Genomic DNA, 17,401 nt, shown 5'->3' with positions numbered 1-17,401 from the left:
AAGGAAGTAATGTAATCAGCGCCAGCATGCAGGACATGCTAGAAAACGACATAACCATTATTTTGATTCGCAGGGATCTGGAAAACTGCAGTATAGCTTGTCGAATTTGCTGATTGCAATCAATTCCCCGACTGTTACTCTAGGGAATGACATCATTTTGGTCCAAATATCGCGGGCGGGCGTGCCCAGAGAAGTTATTTTGTTGCATCTCCCATAGGCTCCCATGTATTGAAAATTTGACAGACTTTCATTCGCCAAAAATCAGTGCATCGAGTCAGGTCTTCAAAAATATGTCATTGCCTAGATGAACTCGAGGGGAGCACACGTGTACCCTTTTCGTGTAGTAATTTAGCGAGGTTTACGAAAACCCTGCGAACGAAAATTTCCCACAGACTTTCTTCAGAAGTGAGTCCGCCCTAAAAAGCTTATCTCTGGTGATGTAGCATATCTAGATGTAATACAAATATCGCTAGCAGTTCTGTAGCTGCAAACGCTGCATTCTGCTGTCGATGGTGGCCTCTGCAGTAGCGCACCCAGACTACAAATCAGCCTTTCTCTAATATCAGGTTAAATACAATATCCATACTAATTATTAATATGGCTTACCAACAACCGGTCTTAAAAAGTACAATGAGTATCACAGCAATTAAGCACCTAGCACCATGCCCTATCGCGCACGTAAATCATCTCAAAGAATGCTGGAATGTACACCCACATAGTATGCCGTGGCTTGTACTCCTGCGATGTAGACAATCTGGATAAAGGCAACAGAGATGAGCAAATTCAGTCGAATCACGGAAGGCTCCGTCCCGTCCCTCCTGAAAACGTAGTTGTTAACATTTATGAGCTGTAGCTTTGCCAAAAGACAGTCTCAGAGCGGATTCACTAAAGAGAAATCAAACGTCCGTCCGTCCAACTCCAACTCCAAATCAAACGAAGGGGAACATATACAAAAATTTACCTGAGATTATAAGCGTAAATGACGAATGTCACAGCAACTGCAGATAAGCATACTATGCATCCTCCAAGCATGACGACGCGCACCCGTTGGGTCACCATGTACTTCTCCTGGAATTACCACAAGTGTATACAAATGTTATGTATACAGTAACAATATCTACTATCTTGTGGCATACCCGTTCCATACATGCCGCAAAGGACATGACGCGGGCATACGACGAGGACACCACCTTGCTCTACTCTACGGGGTGCGGCACGCAAAGGTACACTACACCCCTATTCACCTTCGCGTAAATTCGTCGTTTCCGAATTTTGAAGGCCTCGGTGGACGAGACAGCGAGCTTTGATGCCTAGCTTTATTACTCCAAGAATGTGGAAACCAGCGGAATCGCTTGGTAACCTCGTGTGTGTGAGTTATTCCACACTTTGTAGTTTTGCGCTTTCTCACCGTGTCATTCAAGTGCTTTACGTGCTCTTGTGTAAACGGATCGACATTTGCGGGACCATCATCTCCATTTTATTTTTCTGCCATCCAATTCAATCGAATGCTATAAATACATTGCTACTTGCAACGTAACGCGTAGGGTTATGGTTCGACGGACTCGTGTAAAAAAAACACGTTGAAAGCATGAAGCGACAAGGTGCAAGCGAAGCTGCTGCTTTTTAGAAATCATTGAACGTATTTAAAGAACGCCATGGCGGTCTGCTTCCACGCGTGGGTGCCGCCCGTGAGAAAGCAGCATGTGGTAAGGCCGCCGGAAATAAAAACTTGTCACTTGTGCTAAAAATAACTTAACGATGCCCCGCGTTATACATATTAGTTTAGATGTACCTTACTTTAACTGTAATCTAGCTGTAATCAAACACACGATGTTGAGGGACATGTTCATTCTTCTCATTATTATTATTTTGGTCAAGAGAAAGAAGGACAGTGGTTGTTCCAAAAGTCCAGCTACTGTAATACAACATCACCCATGATAGCACACGCGTCTTTATTACATTTTTACGCCGACAAACCGAACCAATTGAACCGTGACATGCCTTATCCGCAGGCGTTATAACCTGCACACGGATGCAGGTACATTATCCAGTTGGCAACATAGCTGTGTGGATCAAACGAACAACAGCGCTCAATGCTTGAACTTTGATTCACTTTAACATTGGTACTTTTGCAGAAGTTTTGTAGCGTTGTTCGATAAAGCTTAAGGTTACGAGACCGGCAGTCACACGTATACGATTCCCGAACAAGTTGAACGACGCAAATATTCACACTTCGACGAAGCAACCGTATACGAAATTCGAGCCGTATATATACGAAATTCGAGCAGTCGTGGCGCTCAGTACAACCGCCAATGACCTGCAAATAACTTTTATAGCATAGACTGTCGTCAGACGTGCACCGTTCTAATGCCGCTGACAATCGGGAGCTGGGCACCTATAAAAGTCGTGTTGCTCCGTCATTCCGGAATTGCAGGCGTCACGTTAGGGATAAAGGAGCCCATGATCCCCCCTATAGAAAGCCACTGGAGCGTGCTCGTATTTAGCAAGAGCTGATTCCCGCATACGACCGGAAGCAACTCGTCGAGACGTCTGTAATCTCCGTGTATGTGCTCAAACATTCTTTTGGACGAGACTGTCAATGAAGACGTGAAAGGGGTACACGGAGCCTGAAGGAACATGCGTGCTCCAAGATGAAAGCGGAGGATTCAACAACGAGCTTTTCTCTAGAGAGTGTTTTCAAGACGTGCGTGGGCAGGGAGTGCAGCGATATTCTTGGAATTCCTTCGCTGTCATCGTCAAACAGCTTTTCCATGTAGACACTGGTGGGGCTGGTGACTTCGTCTTAGCACTTGTGCACTCACATGAAGAATGTGTTTCCATAAGAGTCCGCCGTCGGGCTGCTATATAAGTGTATGTACTGAGTTGACTCCGTCTATGTTATTCGTTGTGCGCCTCTAAGCTTAGTTTCTATTAAATTTGCAATTGCTTTTACTTCGTAGAGAGAACACCGTGCACCGTGTGGTACCCGCCAGTTACGTACACTCTAAATCCAAATGTACTTATTGTGCCACATGCAAGGAAAAAACGCCTATTTTAAGCGTATTCCTAAAAGTATTAAGCGGCACAGGTCGTGGGCCGCATATAGTGCACCATCTATTGTGAAGTGCACAGTATTTTCTTCATTGTACCTCCCGGTGTAAATGTATTGCCCTATGGCACACAATTGCGTAAACCACACACCATACAATAGAGGTGGGTGGTTTGTAAAACTCCCTTCCAAGTGGCGCACTATTTCAAAGAGCACATTTCCACAGAAAACACCATTTCGAGGGTTCCACTACGTTTAAAACACTGTTTGAGATGGGTGTATTTTTATTTCGAACGGTGTTTCCAATCGGTGATGATGATTACGTAAGTTGGAACAAGATGGGTGCTTTTGGAAACCATACTCTGAACACTGCTGCTATTCCACCTTTCAGATAAACCTATGGAATAAAACGGTGTTTGTCTACAAATACACCCCTTTTACACGCTGAATGGCGTAAAAAAGTACCGTGTGCGATGATGATTATATGTTTCGAATGCAGACTGTGGTGTCGCGCCCGCGACAGGTGCCCGAAGAAGGCGTCCATGTTGAACATGTTTGTGCGCAAGGAGGGCGCGCATGTAATGCTCAGAAAGCAGATAAAGCAGCGTTCCGCGGTCTGGGGCACTGAGAAAAGGGCGCGCACTATGATGTAAGTGTACACCACTTTCGTTATCGCTTCTTTGGAGATCATTAAAACGGTTTTTCTAGCAAACTGGCTGTTCGTGTTCCTTGGCTTGACTGTCGGGATTAACGGGTTGGTTCCCGCACCCCAGGTGGGACTTCGGGAGGCGGAATCCCACAAGACGGATGGTGATTTTACGAATCTGCTTGGCTTCGCGTTCATCATTTCATATCACTCGTGCCGTCTTGGTTTATCCAGCCTAGAGTCGCCCGTCTTATCAAGGCAAAGGAAAGTGCAAACACAGGAGGATATACGTACCGTGCTCCAGGTGCGACGTAGTACTGTCGCCACATTGCCAGATTGCGAACACCGGCATGTTACTGAATGTCCTGTATTGAACGCAAGGTGGCAGTTTTCCTTTGACCATAACCTGTGCAGTGTGATCAGTGCATCCGTACAAAAGCTAGGTACACGAATGTCGAATTGTTCATGGGCTATGTACTCACCAGGTCGAGTTCCAAATAGATGCGCAGTCAAGCTTGTTCTCGGGAGCATGGCTTTCCTGGAATGCAAGCTAGACGTATACCGACGTTCGATTCGAGCACTCAAACCTAAATGCACATTTAACGACAATTCAAATGCACATCAGGCATTGGTAATCGACGTGTTCTGCTCCCACGTACTAGCAGTCCAATGCTTTAGCTTACAGGAAGGGCAACGCCCTGACGTTTCCATAATGCGTTCCGATTGCACGCAGAAATCTGAACGTATGATAGTAATGAAAACTGACCTCACGGTAGTCCATGGTCACGTCAAATTGGGTAGAAACATTCTCGTCGGGAGCTCTGAGAGGTGGCTGGAATGCGACGATGAGCATGTCACTGTTGAGTTGAATATGTTCGTTGTTCATGAGGGACCCTAGACCCCGTAGAAGAAGCACGGCCCGTACGCTCCCGACGCTGTAGCTGTCTGTACAGCAAGATTGATAAAGTGCTTCAGCTTAAAGGGTTTGCTGGAAAATGCTGTGTTGCACGAAAACACAAAGAATGTGTGGTCAGGTATTGTGGTAGCCAAACGTTGTAAATATGGGTCTCCACGCGATTTCTTCCCACGGTAAAGATGTTATACAAAGGGCCCTGCTTCATGCTTACAATATGGCTTACATACACCACTGATTACAGTGAATCAGTGATGTCATGTCTACGGCCGCTTTCCAATCCCAGAGGGAGATATCATTTTGCAAACCGTGATGATGTGAGCATGAAATTCTCGTTACACGCTGCAAGAGTAGATGGCCAGTATATTTAATTTTGTTCACCTGAGGGTTTTTAGCGTGTACTAAAATCTCAGCGCACGGTGTTTAACGCGCATCGCGGAAGATCGCGTGATTTGTCCCCTGACACCGGACAGCTGGCATCCTCGGCTGGGAACGCGTCCTCGGTAGCTCAGTCGGTAACGTGCTGGTTTGCTGAGCTCAAGATCGCGGGTTCGATCCCGGCCGAGGGCGGTAGCAATGTGGGGGAGGTAAACATTGCTTCCAGCACCGTGTGTCGGAGATTTTCGGCGCACGTCAAAAGAACCCCAGGTGGTCCAAATTATCCGCAGTCCTACCCTGCGGCACGTGCCACATGTCGCCACACTGGGCAGACAGAGCTTACGTGTAACATCACGGTACCATTATTTCGGCTGGGAACCACACCAGCAACCTTCAGGTCACGTCAACCACTCTCTTACCTACCCAAGCAGCAAAATATAATGACCCAATGTTGGCTGCATATCGACAATACTGGTCAAGGATTGGACCAATATTGGTCAGGTATTGCCAGTGCTCAGCCGATATTGGGCCAAGATGTTGTGCAGCTTGGGCAGGCACCTATTCATATTGAAGGAATTTAATACCCACACAGAATGAATGAAGTAAACCATCAACAGGAACAACGTGGCAAATACCAGAGTCTGAGCTCCATCGACTAGCAAGACCTGCTTCGTTTATGAGAACGCACAGATGTTGCGTAACATAGTGCGGTTCAACTTTTCTTTATACCAGTTGGTTACACTTCTGCCGATATAGTCATCTACATCTAGTTCGCATGTAGATAACGAGCGTAGATGTATTACTTCAGAAGTGAATATATTTGAATTGAATCCTTTATGTCGTATTGACAGGATGTAAGGACCCAGAACAAAAAGCTGGCACTGGCCACTGGGCTCCTCTTGCGACAGCGGCAGCCGTTAAGAAAAAGTGTAACTACAGCGGTAACACTATAACTAACGCATCATTTCATACATAGCAGCACACATATTCATAATGGCATTTACATGGTAACACCTGTCATGTAAATACATGACAATATTAGAAAACAAGATGTTCCAAAAAAGGGCCAGAGGAATGCAGATAACTTTGAACTACTGTGGTCAGTGTAACAATGGAGAGTTTTTTTTTTAGTTGTGGTCCTTGCATCTATTCGAAACCTATTTAAAAGTATGGGTGTTTGGAAATATAATTGTTTCGTTACAATACTTTGTTCTCGAAAATATAATTTTCCGGTTCTTTTTTTTTTCTTTTACGACTTTTGATTGATTGATCGATTGGGTTTCTTTTCACAGACACTGTATACACAAATGCATAGAGTGGAGGAGACAGAGGGAAACACTCCCTGGTAGTCTCTTCCCTAATGAGCATATGAGGGCTACAACAATTATGAGCATTAATATTAGTAACAATGTCTACAAAGTATCACCGAAACAATACACTCAAAAAGATAATAGTTTTAAAGGTAATAGATAATAGTTCATGCCTGATGTGGGGGTTTCAGTGAGGGACTAAGTTTACGACAAATACACAGCACATAATCGCAGCGCAACAAGCCAATATTACGTTTCAAGAATGCGAGGATGACTTGATTATAGACGTGCGAGTTGATAGCTGAATTGCTCTTCAGTGAAGGAGAAGCCTGAAAAAGAAACGCGTAGAAAACCTTGACAGGTTCGTTTCGATCTCTTGAGGCTGTGTAGCGCTTTCCTTGTGAAGCACCTTGGTTATTCACGTCTTCTTCCTGGTCACGTTCATGTCGGAACAAACCAAACAGCCCCCGCTCTCTGTCCATTCGCTGCGCTTGTCATTTTTACTCTTTCTCTTCGCAAAGCTCCTCCGCGACACGGGGTCCTTTGTTTTCCCCTGAACCTTCACATTTGATTCTTGCAGATCAATGCTGCTGCTGCTTCGTTTGTCTTTGTTTCTTCGTTTCCATAAAATTCAATCTCATGTCCTTATCTTGCAAACTGCAGATATTTTTTTTCGTTGCTTCGCAAGACACTGCGTTCCCGAGCTCCTGTCTGAATTGAACATGCATGGAGCTTCCTTTCATTTTATGTTAACGTTCAATGAAACAGTGTCTGTCAGCCATACACGCTGAATGGGACTTGTACTCCTGGTATTCAATGTCTACTTCATTCTTCATTTACGCATGTATAAATTTAGCAAAGTTCTGATCTATCTTCTCTCTGGTAGTTTACGAAATGAAAACGAAAACTGTGGTGTTGTTCGACTTGGGTGTTTGATACCTTGCAGTTTATCAATTCCCATAAGAAAACGATTTCCTTAGAAATTCGGGTGGTTCGCATAACCTGAAATAAAAGAACTGTTCATCGCGTCTTTATCATTGTAACAATTAAAAACAGGCCCAGCGTCGTTCACAATGTACGTCAATTAATAAAATTTTGTGCAACCACTACACACAGTGAGAAAATATGGCACTACACCAAACACTTCAGACAATGTGGATGGATGGTTATGCAAAGAAACACACGGATATCATTCTTCTGACAATATGTCGTTGATCAGTTTGCGACTTTTCTTCATTTTGTGCCTTTCTCCTAACGAATGTTATTTACATCGCATACCTCGTGTTGTATTGTTGGCGCGTATATACCAGTGCACACAGATGCGCTCACAATGGAACCTACAGATGGCGCTGTTACCGCGCGAACTTTGCAACTGTGCAGTTACGTGATAAAAGGCATACCAGGAAGGAAAAAATGTCAACAAATACAGCAGTACCGAATTGGGGGGGGGGGGGGGGGTACACGCACGATCAACCATGGACATATGCACAGAGCACGAGCTCGAAGGTCCCTGGTGCCGGCGTGCAAGCTGACGTGTAAGTTGCCCACGCAATGAGCCTCACTCACTGGAACTTTGCGCATGTTGCCGGTAGCTAACTATACCTCACGCGTGGACTGAGAGTTTCCGGAACAATCATTTTCTTTGAGCCTTTTATATTTCTAGCAAAAGAAAAACAAAAACAAAAAAACGTGTCGTCTAGTCGCGTATGGATGCAACGGCAGCGGTTGTGCACGCTTGTACAACATCACAACTATACTACTTAAGTTGAGTTACTGAGTACCGGAGAAAAAGTAAATAGGTATAGTACTAAATATACAATATTTAAAAGTACGAAGATATAGCATTCAACACTCTTAAAAGTTACTTTCGTTACTTTCAAGATACTTTGGTCTCACAGTTGGAATTCGCCATCAAAGACAATTATTACTCACTCCACGTAAGGCGATCCAATCGCGTGACTCGACCACCACGGATCTCGTTAATTATTTTTTATTTATTTTTTTAGTGGTTGACACCATTGAGAAACCATCGCCCACAAAATATTTTCGCCTATTTCGGAGGCATTTTCACGTTAGCTGGCGCTAGACATCTGGAGTTATCGTAAAAGGGAGATGCCTTTAAATGCTTCTCCTGGGAAACCTGCTCTATGTATTGTTGGTCTGTAAAGTCAGAGTGGTCGTAAAGGATCTATCTTTCATTCCGTAATCCGTATGAAGAAACTCTCGTGTTGATGTGTCTTTCGTACCGTACTATAGGCCTAAAAATCCACGTTTTCGCGGTATGTTTGCTATTTTTCGCATTCCGCTGCATTTCGCATTTCGTTTCCGGTGGCCGCTTCTGTATGCTGTTGACCCAACGCTTTCATTTGACATGCCAAGCGGTTTCCCTCGCCTCTTTACGTCTCTAGTGCGTCGTTTACGACTTAGCGTCGCATTCACCCCTGCACTCCGGTATAGGCTGGGCCACAGCACCACGGCGCTGTGTACAACTTGTGGTTTACCGGCAACAATCCGACACATTCTCGAAGACTGCAGCCAGTACGTACGCGAGCGACGGGCCTTTAAATCTCAACTTGAAATGCTGGATCAGAGGCCATTCAACATCTGCAAAGTTCTCGGCCCATGGAGTAACCGTGGACACCAGTGCCGTGCACTTGGCGCTCTTCTTTCCTTTCTGAGGGCCACCGGCCTCCTTCACGAACTGTAGGGATTTCCTTCCCTCGTCATCCTTTCATGTGAACCATTTTGGAATGGGGTAGGGTCCTGCACTCAACGCAGGGAAACATCCCACATCATCATCATCCATTCATCTATGTTGTTGTTGTTGTTGCTATTTTTTTCTGAATCACTGCCTCCACATAGGGACATAAAATTTGGTAGACATGGAGCTGGTGACTTGGTGAACACGTGAAAGAAAAAAATATCTCAGGATATAAAAGAACAGCGAAGGAAGCATTGTGAATTGTGCAGAATTTGAGAAATTAGCTGTATTGCTAGCTGAAAAAAAAAATCGGTGTGGCCAACGCGATACGAGCATTCTGTCAATGCTAAAATGTTGGTGAATGTGTCCACTTGAACATATAAAAAGATTGGGAGGGCACTTTTTCCTGTTTTTTAGCACCGATTTTTTTAAAAATTTGTTAGCATTTCTGTCGTCACTTTTCCGTTCCACATGCCGATTTACGACACCTATAGCACGACAACGCTTAACAAATTAATGTTACATCTCATACATCGTGTTTAAGGTGCCCCACGGACATTCTGAATGTCAATTTCAGTACCTGGTGGCAATAAATACACGCAGTATAGATACGAGCGGCGTAATCCACTTAGGAGTGCATCAGGACTTATCCCGTATCAGGAAGCTACATTATCTTTTCGATGGTGCTCAGCTCCACGATACAAAAAGAAAAAAAAATCAGAAGAGCTTCATAAACTTGTGCTTTCATAAAGAATATTTCGGGGTTCCAGCGACATGGAACTTCTTCGGTACCTCGCACGGGAAAGGACAGTGTGACGAGATTGGAAGTGCGGTGAGGCGACTTGCGGCAAAGGCTAGCTTTCAGAGACCATCCGAACAGTAAACTTTAACTATATGATTAAAACTGGAGCTATAAGGACAACGGAGAACACACGAGTCAGCGGGACCGGCTGCTCCAAAAGAACAAGATTTTAATTCACAAAATTAAAATAAATAACAATCTTGTTGTAGTGCAGCAGCGGGTCCCGTTTACTCGTGTTTTGTCCGCTGTCCTTATAGCTCCAGTTTCATCACATAGCTGTATACCAACAGGCCCACTCAGCCATCTTAATAAATTTTAACTCCTCGGGAGCTTTTCTTGTGGGCTGAAGAATACCTACAAAACATATTGTCAATGTCGGTGCCTTTTACTGATGTGTCACGGGAGCAGATTGCGTTGAAAGCACGGCACGAAATGGCCAAAGCTATTCAAGGCACACGTGATTTTCATTACTTCGAGCCCCTGTCCACGAGAAAAGTGAAGACCGTGTTACGTCACTGTGTACACCAACCAAGGTGTTGTTACGATCGCATGCAAAACAGATGACCACGTAGACAGATTGGAAGCAGAAGATAATTTCGAGCGCCAAGGCTGGACGACCAAACCAGACACACATTGCGGGAAGCAAGCACGCAACTTCCCCTATTGTCCCTTCTGAGGGATTTGTTCTCTCCGTCGTGAGCAACGCCTTTCCCACGGACTCCGGCCACCAAAATAGGACTCGTACGTGGAATCCGACAAGGACGTGGCCTCAATGCAGTCTACAAAAGCGGAGGCCGACGGAGCATCTTCGTCTTCCCCTACTATCCATGCTGCTGGACGGCCGCAGCGCCGACCACTTGTATATCTTTTGTACATAATGAAATAATCACTTTCGTTATACTTTGCTCCCTGAGTCGGTTCCCCATTTCTTTCGTTGGTGTCACGCTACCAAAGATGCCAAGACGTAACAGTGTACAACGTCAGGCCGACGGAACGTTAGGGAGTTTCATCATAAAATATAGTTGTCGTTGTAATGTAGTCGCCGTTTACTTTTTCTTCTTCTTAACTGCTGATAGCACGTTGTCACTCCTCGTGGTCCGATAATGACTTCACTGAAAGTGTATCCGCGCTATATTTATTCGTCTAGTGGGGCAACATCATACACCAGCAAGGCGCTCTCCTGTAGCAACTGCGCCACTTTCAAAAAATCATTGCTAAAAAACAAGAAAAGTACGCTCCCACTTTTTTCATACTTTCAAGTGGACACATTCACCATCATTTTAGCGTTGACAGAATGTTCGTATTGCGTTGGCCACACTGATTTTTTCAGCTAGCAATACAGCTAACTTATCCAATTGTGCATAATTCACAATGCCTTCTTCGCTTTTCTTTTATATCCCGAGAAATATTTTTTTTCACGTGTTCGTCAAGTGACCAGCTCCATCTCTACCAAATTTTATGTCCTTATGTGCAGGCAGCGACTCAGAAAAAAATAGCAAACATGTCGCGAAAACGTGGATTTCTACGCCTATAGTACGGTACGAAAGACACATCAACATGGGAAGTTTCTTCATACAAAATGAAAGATCAATCCTTTACGAGCACTCTGAGGTTTACAGACCTACAATACCTTTAGCCGTTTTCCCAGGAGAAACATTCAAATGCACCTCATTTTTAGGCGAAACCCTCGCAGTGGCGAGCCATGCGCGCCACCTAACGTGAAAATGCCTCCGAATTCGGCGAAAATATTTTGTTGGCGATGGTTTCTCTACGGTGTAAACCAGTAAACACACACACACACACTCACACAAGATCCGTGGTGGTCGTGCTACGGGATTGGATCGCTTCATGTGGAATGACCCATATGCGAAGACCGTCAAGTTAAAAATGGCATTACCGAAAATCTTTATTAGCTCGCAGGAACAACTGCTTTTCAAAATTGCTATCCGATAGTGTGCCCCGTTCTTTTTTAACGTTACCCCCAATGGCCCCAATAGACCATGGCCAAAGCTATTCAAGGCACACGTGATTTTCATTACTTCGAGCCCCTTTCCACGAGAAAAGTGAAGACCCGTGTTACGTCACTGTGTACACCAACCAAGGTGTACAACGTCAGGCCGACGGAACGTTAGGGAGTTTCATCATAAAATATAGTTGTCGTTGTAATGTAGTCGCCGTTGTAATGTAGACGACCTATATAAATCCCAGAAAGCAGCGCGAAAGCGCGCGGTGCGCAGTGGGGGTTACGTTCTTCGGACCTCAGCAGTACGCGAGTATCTTCGGTGGGCCCTGTGTGTTATTCTGTGTGCGAACGCAAAGCAGTGTGAGGTTTCTTTTCAAGTTGACTGTACTGTTGGGAATTGCGATTCTCCTCAAAATTTACCGCCACTGCACTCGAGTTCAACCCCCCCCCCCCCCCCCCCCCCCCGGAAACGTCTACGAAGGAAAGACGCCGAACGAAGTAAGCTAGCGAACATCGGGAGATTCGGCTTCACATTTGCCTGTACGAAACAACATCGTTCTGGGTAAATAACGTATCGGCTTTACCTCACCAGATAATGCTGTCTCGAATAAGCTTACCCAGCATGCAAACGGAAGAACACGACGCAGTCTGACGTAGAACTGTAATTCTTAGTGTCAAGAACGAATAACGTATAAAATAACTGAATATCTGTTATAATGCCCCAAATATCAATTCACCTGTAACAGAAATGGAATCCCAGAAAAGAATAAGCTGCAGACGCCATGACACCGCCCAGAAGATCCTATGCGAAAGAGAATGTATTCCCAACGATTCCCGCAGGCTCTCGTATATATAAGCACAACAGGTGGCGTTACAAGCTTTGCAAGTCGTCTATATTGAACAGGCGCTCAGCAGACGCGCACGAATGCTACAGAAACAACAGAATTTACCGTAACTTTTCCCCTCTCATCGTTACTCTAACATCATAACGGGTTATTAATATTTTACGTGCCCTTTCTCGCTACAGCTTTCGGCACGAGTTATAATTCTATCCTGCCTTATAGGGGTGTCAATAATTTACCCGCATACCCTTCATGACAACACATCGACTCATGCATACTCCCAAACCCGAGGTGCTGCACGCTACCCTTTCCCAAGAGTGACGTGGATGTCCCGAATATCTGGGACATAAAGCATATGTATACTGCACAAAGCGCACTGTCGAAACAAAACAGAATATTTCGCTCGATCTCCATGTCACGCAGAGAGAAGTATATTCAAAGTAACTTGGAAAATAAGTAGAAATTATTGAAAAAGTATATAAGTTAGATTATGAAATATTGAACCTTGAAAGTATTTGCAAGATACCAAGCTACTCGCAAAAGTATTTAAGATAGGCAACCTAAATGCTCTACTCAAGCTACTGTACAGGTCTGCCGTTGTGGAAGGCTTCTCTGTTATGTAAAGATGTCCTGTCTGCGTTTCACGTGCCGTATTGAAACGGTTAATTTTGCAGTACGCGATACAACAATTTGCAACATAACTGTTACTAAATCCTGGCTGATTATAGCACACTTTTGCGCCCTTGCTCGGTGGGAGGGAGGGATATGAAGGTTTACTAAGAAAAACAAAAGGAAAGGGGCAGTTTTTAAATTATCAGGAGTATTACAGGAATGTCGGCAGAGCAAAACGCAGCCAGTAGAGTAGAGGTGTAAAGCCTCCCTTAAAACTGTAAAACTGGATGCGGCGCTAGTAGGTCAATACCTGTACCATACAGTGTCAAGCAGCGTTCCGCTTGTTGGTGGCAGCCAAGGTCGTGCTGCAGACTGGGGGGTGGTGGGTTCGAATCGTACAACCGGTTGTGCGTCTGATGCTTTCCCTGGGTCTTCTGAAGACTTTCTGGACGAATGTTGACGAAACGAAACTGAAGGTTGTACGATTGCCCTTTCTATTGTGGTGACGTTTCTCCGAAGAATACTTCCATACCATGAGCGGGGAGCACGCCCCAACAGCTCCCATTAGAACCGATAGTTTGAGATAATCCACGCAACACTCTGCACGTGAGCAATGAAAATACGACGTTATGCATTCCAGTCTTCCAATCAGGAGCCTTCTTGTTTGTCTCGCGTTTCGGCCGTCCTGTCTACCACCGACTTCTACTGGTTTTCACGCCTGACCGCGAGTTACTCGGTATTCTAAAATAACTAGAGCAACTTCTAGCTAAAATAAATTGATTCTAACACATGTGTTCACCGGGCATACTAATGACCCAAAAATTATTAAATTTTCTCTCACAGAGGAAATTTAGTGCTTTGTGCACGGTCTGTTTGTGGTTTGCATTGTCTTTTTCTAAAAATGTGGCATGTGAAAGTCGTTGGGGGGGGGGGGCATTTGAAGATTTATGAAAGAAGAAAGCAAAGGTCAGCCAGAGAAAGATCGGCTTGCTATTAAAAAAAACGAAGAAAGGAAAGAAAGCTGAAGAAGAAAAAACTGAATCATCACACAAACGGTCACAAGATCATAAGGCGTTGATAAGGTCGGAAGTGTCGGCGTCCACTAGGTCGGCTGAGGAACGGGACCAAGTAAGGTAGCCAATGTTAGAGTGCTGTATAGCCAAGCTTGAATACACGACGACAGAGGGCGTCACGGTGTAGAAGGTGTTGCCGGCAGTGTAGGATGCGGTGGCCCAGTGGCAGAGGTGGGTAGTAATGCATTACAAAGTAATGCATTACCGGTAATGCATTACTTTTGAGTAATGAGTAATGGTAATGAATTACATTTTGGCAGCAAGTAATGAGTAATTGTAATGCATTACATTTCGACTGAGTAATGCAGGGTGGCATTACTCATTACTTTTGTTGAATGTTCATTGCGCCACGTGAAGATTGGGAACATCCAAATTTTCTTCAACCCGCCTTTAACAATGAGCACAGGGCAACAAGGAAAGAGAAAGGCGCAGCCTTGGGGAGTTCTGCAAGAGTTCAACAGTTGGCGGTGCGTGTCACAAGTGTCTACATGATATCACCGATTTTCTCCTGTGCGCATTTTGACTAAAGTAAAATCAATGAAATAGAAACATAGCCTCTGTGAGGGTAACACGTAACAATTGCTGTAGGGATTCACTGTTTTGGTATGGTACCGTGTTAGTTTCACTTGTGCTGTCAGAGGTAATTTTTCTGCTAGGACAGAAGTGTAGGCTGAGCTTCCTCCGCCGGCTTCATAATGCTAGAAAAGACATCATCTGCACTAAACCTTATGTATAGTTTTTGCATGTCACACTCGCTTCTGTGGGGATTTAGTGGCACCGATTTGGGGATACTCGTGTGGCTATTGCCTATAGCAAAAAAAGCAAAGAAAAAACCTATGCCCTAAAACGTAAATGTAATGCCAGGGTAATGCCATTACTTCGTTAAAATAATGGCATTACTAATGCATTACTAATATCCAAAAAGTAATGAGTAATGTAATGCATTAGTTTTTTATACAGGTAATGAGTAATGGTAATGCATTACAACATAAAAGTAATTTCCCCACCTCTGCCCAGTGGGCAATATCAGCTACCACGCCACAGCTAGTCTAGAGGGGAGTGCTGGATTGACCCATTTTGAATAGGAGCAGCGGTGTGCGGGCGACGTTCAGACGTAGGCTGTGAAGGAGCGATTCCTCGTGACGACTGCAGCGACACGTAATAAAGAAGTCTACCGAGGGGTGGATTGATTGTAGGTGACTGTTATAGGAGGTAGTCTCAGCACTGAACGCTTGGGCACGAGCAGCACACCGGCGGCGGATAGACAGACGGCAGACAGAAACAGTAAAGGGCAGATGTACAGTGGCAAATGAAAGTCGTTGGCATACATGAGTCACACTCAACGTAGCATAATTGAAATGTTTCTTACAGTCGGCAATTTGAGTAGGCGTGAACCGTTATTTGAACCGGTTACCGAAATTTTCATAATGGTTCAGTTCCGGTTAAGATCCAAGATCCATGGCGGCAGTCTCGGTACGGTTCAGTTCCGGTTCGGCTAAAAATAACGGTTAATGACGGTTTTCAGTTCAGGTTCGGGTTCGGTTCGACTCTCTGGCTGAAACAATAGTGTTTTCTACGAACAAGTGTAAACGGTTCCAGGAGATTTCATCGAACGTTTAATATAATTTTCTTATTTCTCGTCAGGAGCGTTTAATTCGTTGCACGTGAGTCGAGCGATGTCACAAGAGCTTTAACTAAACGGCTAGATTAGATTAGGTACATAAAAGGAAAAGACGATTGAAAACGACAAGGAAATCGAAGCCAGCTAATAATTTTGAGTAGATTTACACGCGACGCAGGCCATTTGCTGGTAAGTGATAGTATTTACTAGAGATGGGACGAATCCAGAATTTTACGAATCCGAATCCGGATCCGAATCCAAGGAAGGTTCTGCGAGTCCACGAATCTTACAAATCTCGAATCTTTCGAATCATTTCTTTAAAAAGATTTTAAAAAGCCAGGAAAAAAACAAACACTTTCACTGAAAAGTGTTTTGAAGCAAAATATGATACATTTCTTTAACGAAAAACAAGTTAAATAATAGTGCAGTTTCAGGAGAAAATATACCGGTATAGTTCTTAAACGTAATGTAACGTAACTTCTTCAACGTCTACAAGAAATACATACATAAGTTCTCGAGTCTGAATTATTTCCATAAAACTAAGCAACAATGAAAAACAAAACCATGTTGCTTTTAAACTTATAATGTAACAGTTCCTGCCTGAACGCTTTCAGTCTAAAGCAATGCAAACAAACAAACAAGAAAACACCCGTCGGTCAATGAGGCTTTCGGCGGACTCCGGAACAAACAAACAAACGTGGTCGGTGGATTCGAAAGCTTCGATTCGCCGTTTCGGGAACTGGGATTCGGATTCCCGAATCTCGAATCAGTACCTAGGATTCGCCGATTCGATTGGCACATCCCTAGTATCACCCAGGTGGAACTCCGTTCGTGCATCTGGTGATGTATTCTTGCTAATATTATTGCCACTAACATTAAGAGGTCGATAGTTTCTTGAGTGGGGAGAGAACAGAAACTGCTGTTCTGAAATTTATGCCAACCGTGTGGCGTTACCCCACTGAGATGACAAATTATCAACGCTTTACGAAAAAGAACGAACTTCCGCAGCCATTGCGATTTGCGCGATGTTTCCGACTATGGTTTCACCAGATGGTGACTATGACAACTCTTTCTTTATTCACGCATGTGCACGCTGGGAAACTCTCGTTAGGCGCAAAGTAGGCTCATTATTTTTCGCCGCCGTCTGCACGTCAGCCAGTCATCGCTCTACTAGCTAACGAAACGCACTTTACTTAACGAGGCAGATTTATTTTCTGCCCTTCCTCGGTAACAACCATGTGCATTAGTAAGCTCCAGTAAGGAACGCGAAAAAAAGCACGATCTCAGCATCACCTGGTAATACGTTTAGAAGCCTATTATTCCCCTACTGCAATATAGTCACTCAAGAAGTAGCTTCAGTTATAAGTAGTGTTCACAGTATATATCCATTTCCTCGTTATTATCAGGTAGATCGACCAGGTGTACCAGGGCAATTAGCACGTTTTGCAGTCGACAGATCCCCTTAAGTGAGCGACAGCATGGCGGCTCTTT

The 17,401-nt window shown here is 44.4% G+C and overlaps 1 protein-coding gene across 2 annotated transcripts in view; it reads right to left on the bottom strand.

The window, feature by feature from the left end:
• The window catches only part of LOC135385929 (adhesion G protein-coupled receptor L3-like), a 317,487-nt gene that overhangs the window by 16,709 nt on the left and 283,377 nt on the right, over positions 1 to 17,401 (bottom strand). For both annotated transcript variants that reach the window (XM_064615560.1, XM_064615561.1), the window contains exons 11-15: positions 4,462 to 4,640; positions 4,178 to 4,233; positions 3,990 to 4,101; positions 962 to 1,068; positions 716 to 818 (exon numbers count right to left, since the gene is read on the bottom strand). In XM_064615560.1, coding sequence (XP_064471630.1) covers positions 716 to 818; positions 962 to 1,068; positions 3,990 to 4,101; positions 4,178 to 4,233; positions 4,462 to 4,640 — 557 coding nt within the window. The remainder of the gene's footprint in view (positions 1 to 715; positions 819 to 961; positions 1,069 to 3,989; positions 4,102 to 4,177; positions 4,234 to 4,461; positions 4,641 to 17,401) is intronic.

This window comes from Ornithodoros turicata, chromosome 2 (assembly GCF_037126465.1).
Source record: "Ornithodoros turicata isolate Travis chromosome 2, ASM3712646v1, whole genome shotgun sequence".
In the NCBI taxonomy this organism is placed as follows: Eukaryota; Metazoa; Arthropoda; class Arachnida; order Ixodida; family Argasidae; genus Ornithodoros; species Ornithodoros turicata.
The sequence above is the reverse complement of the archived record's forward strand: the minus strand, read 5'-3'. Positions and strand labels throughout refer to the sequence as shown.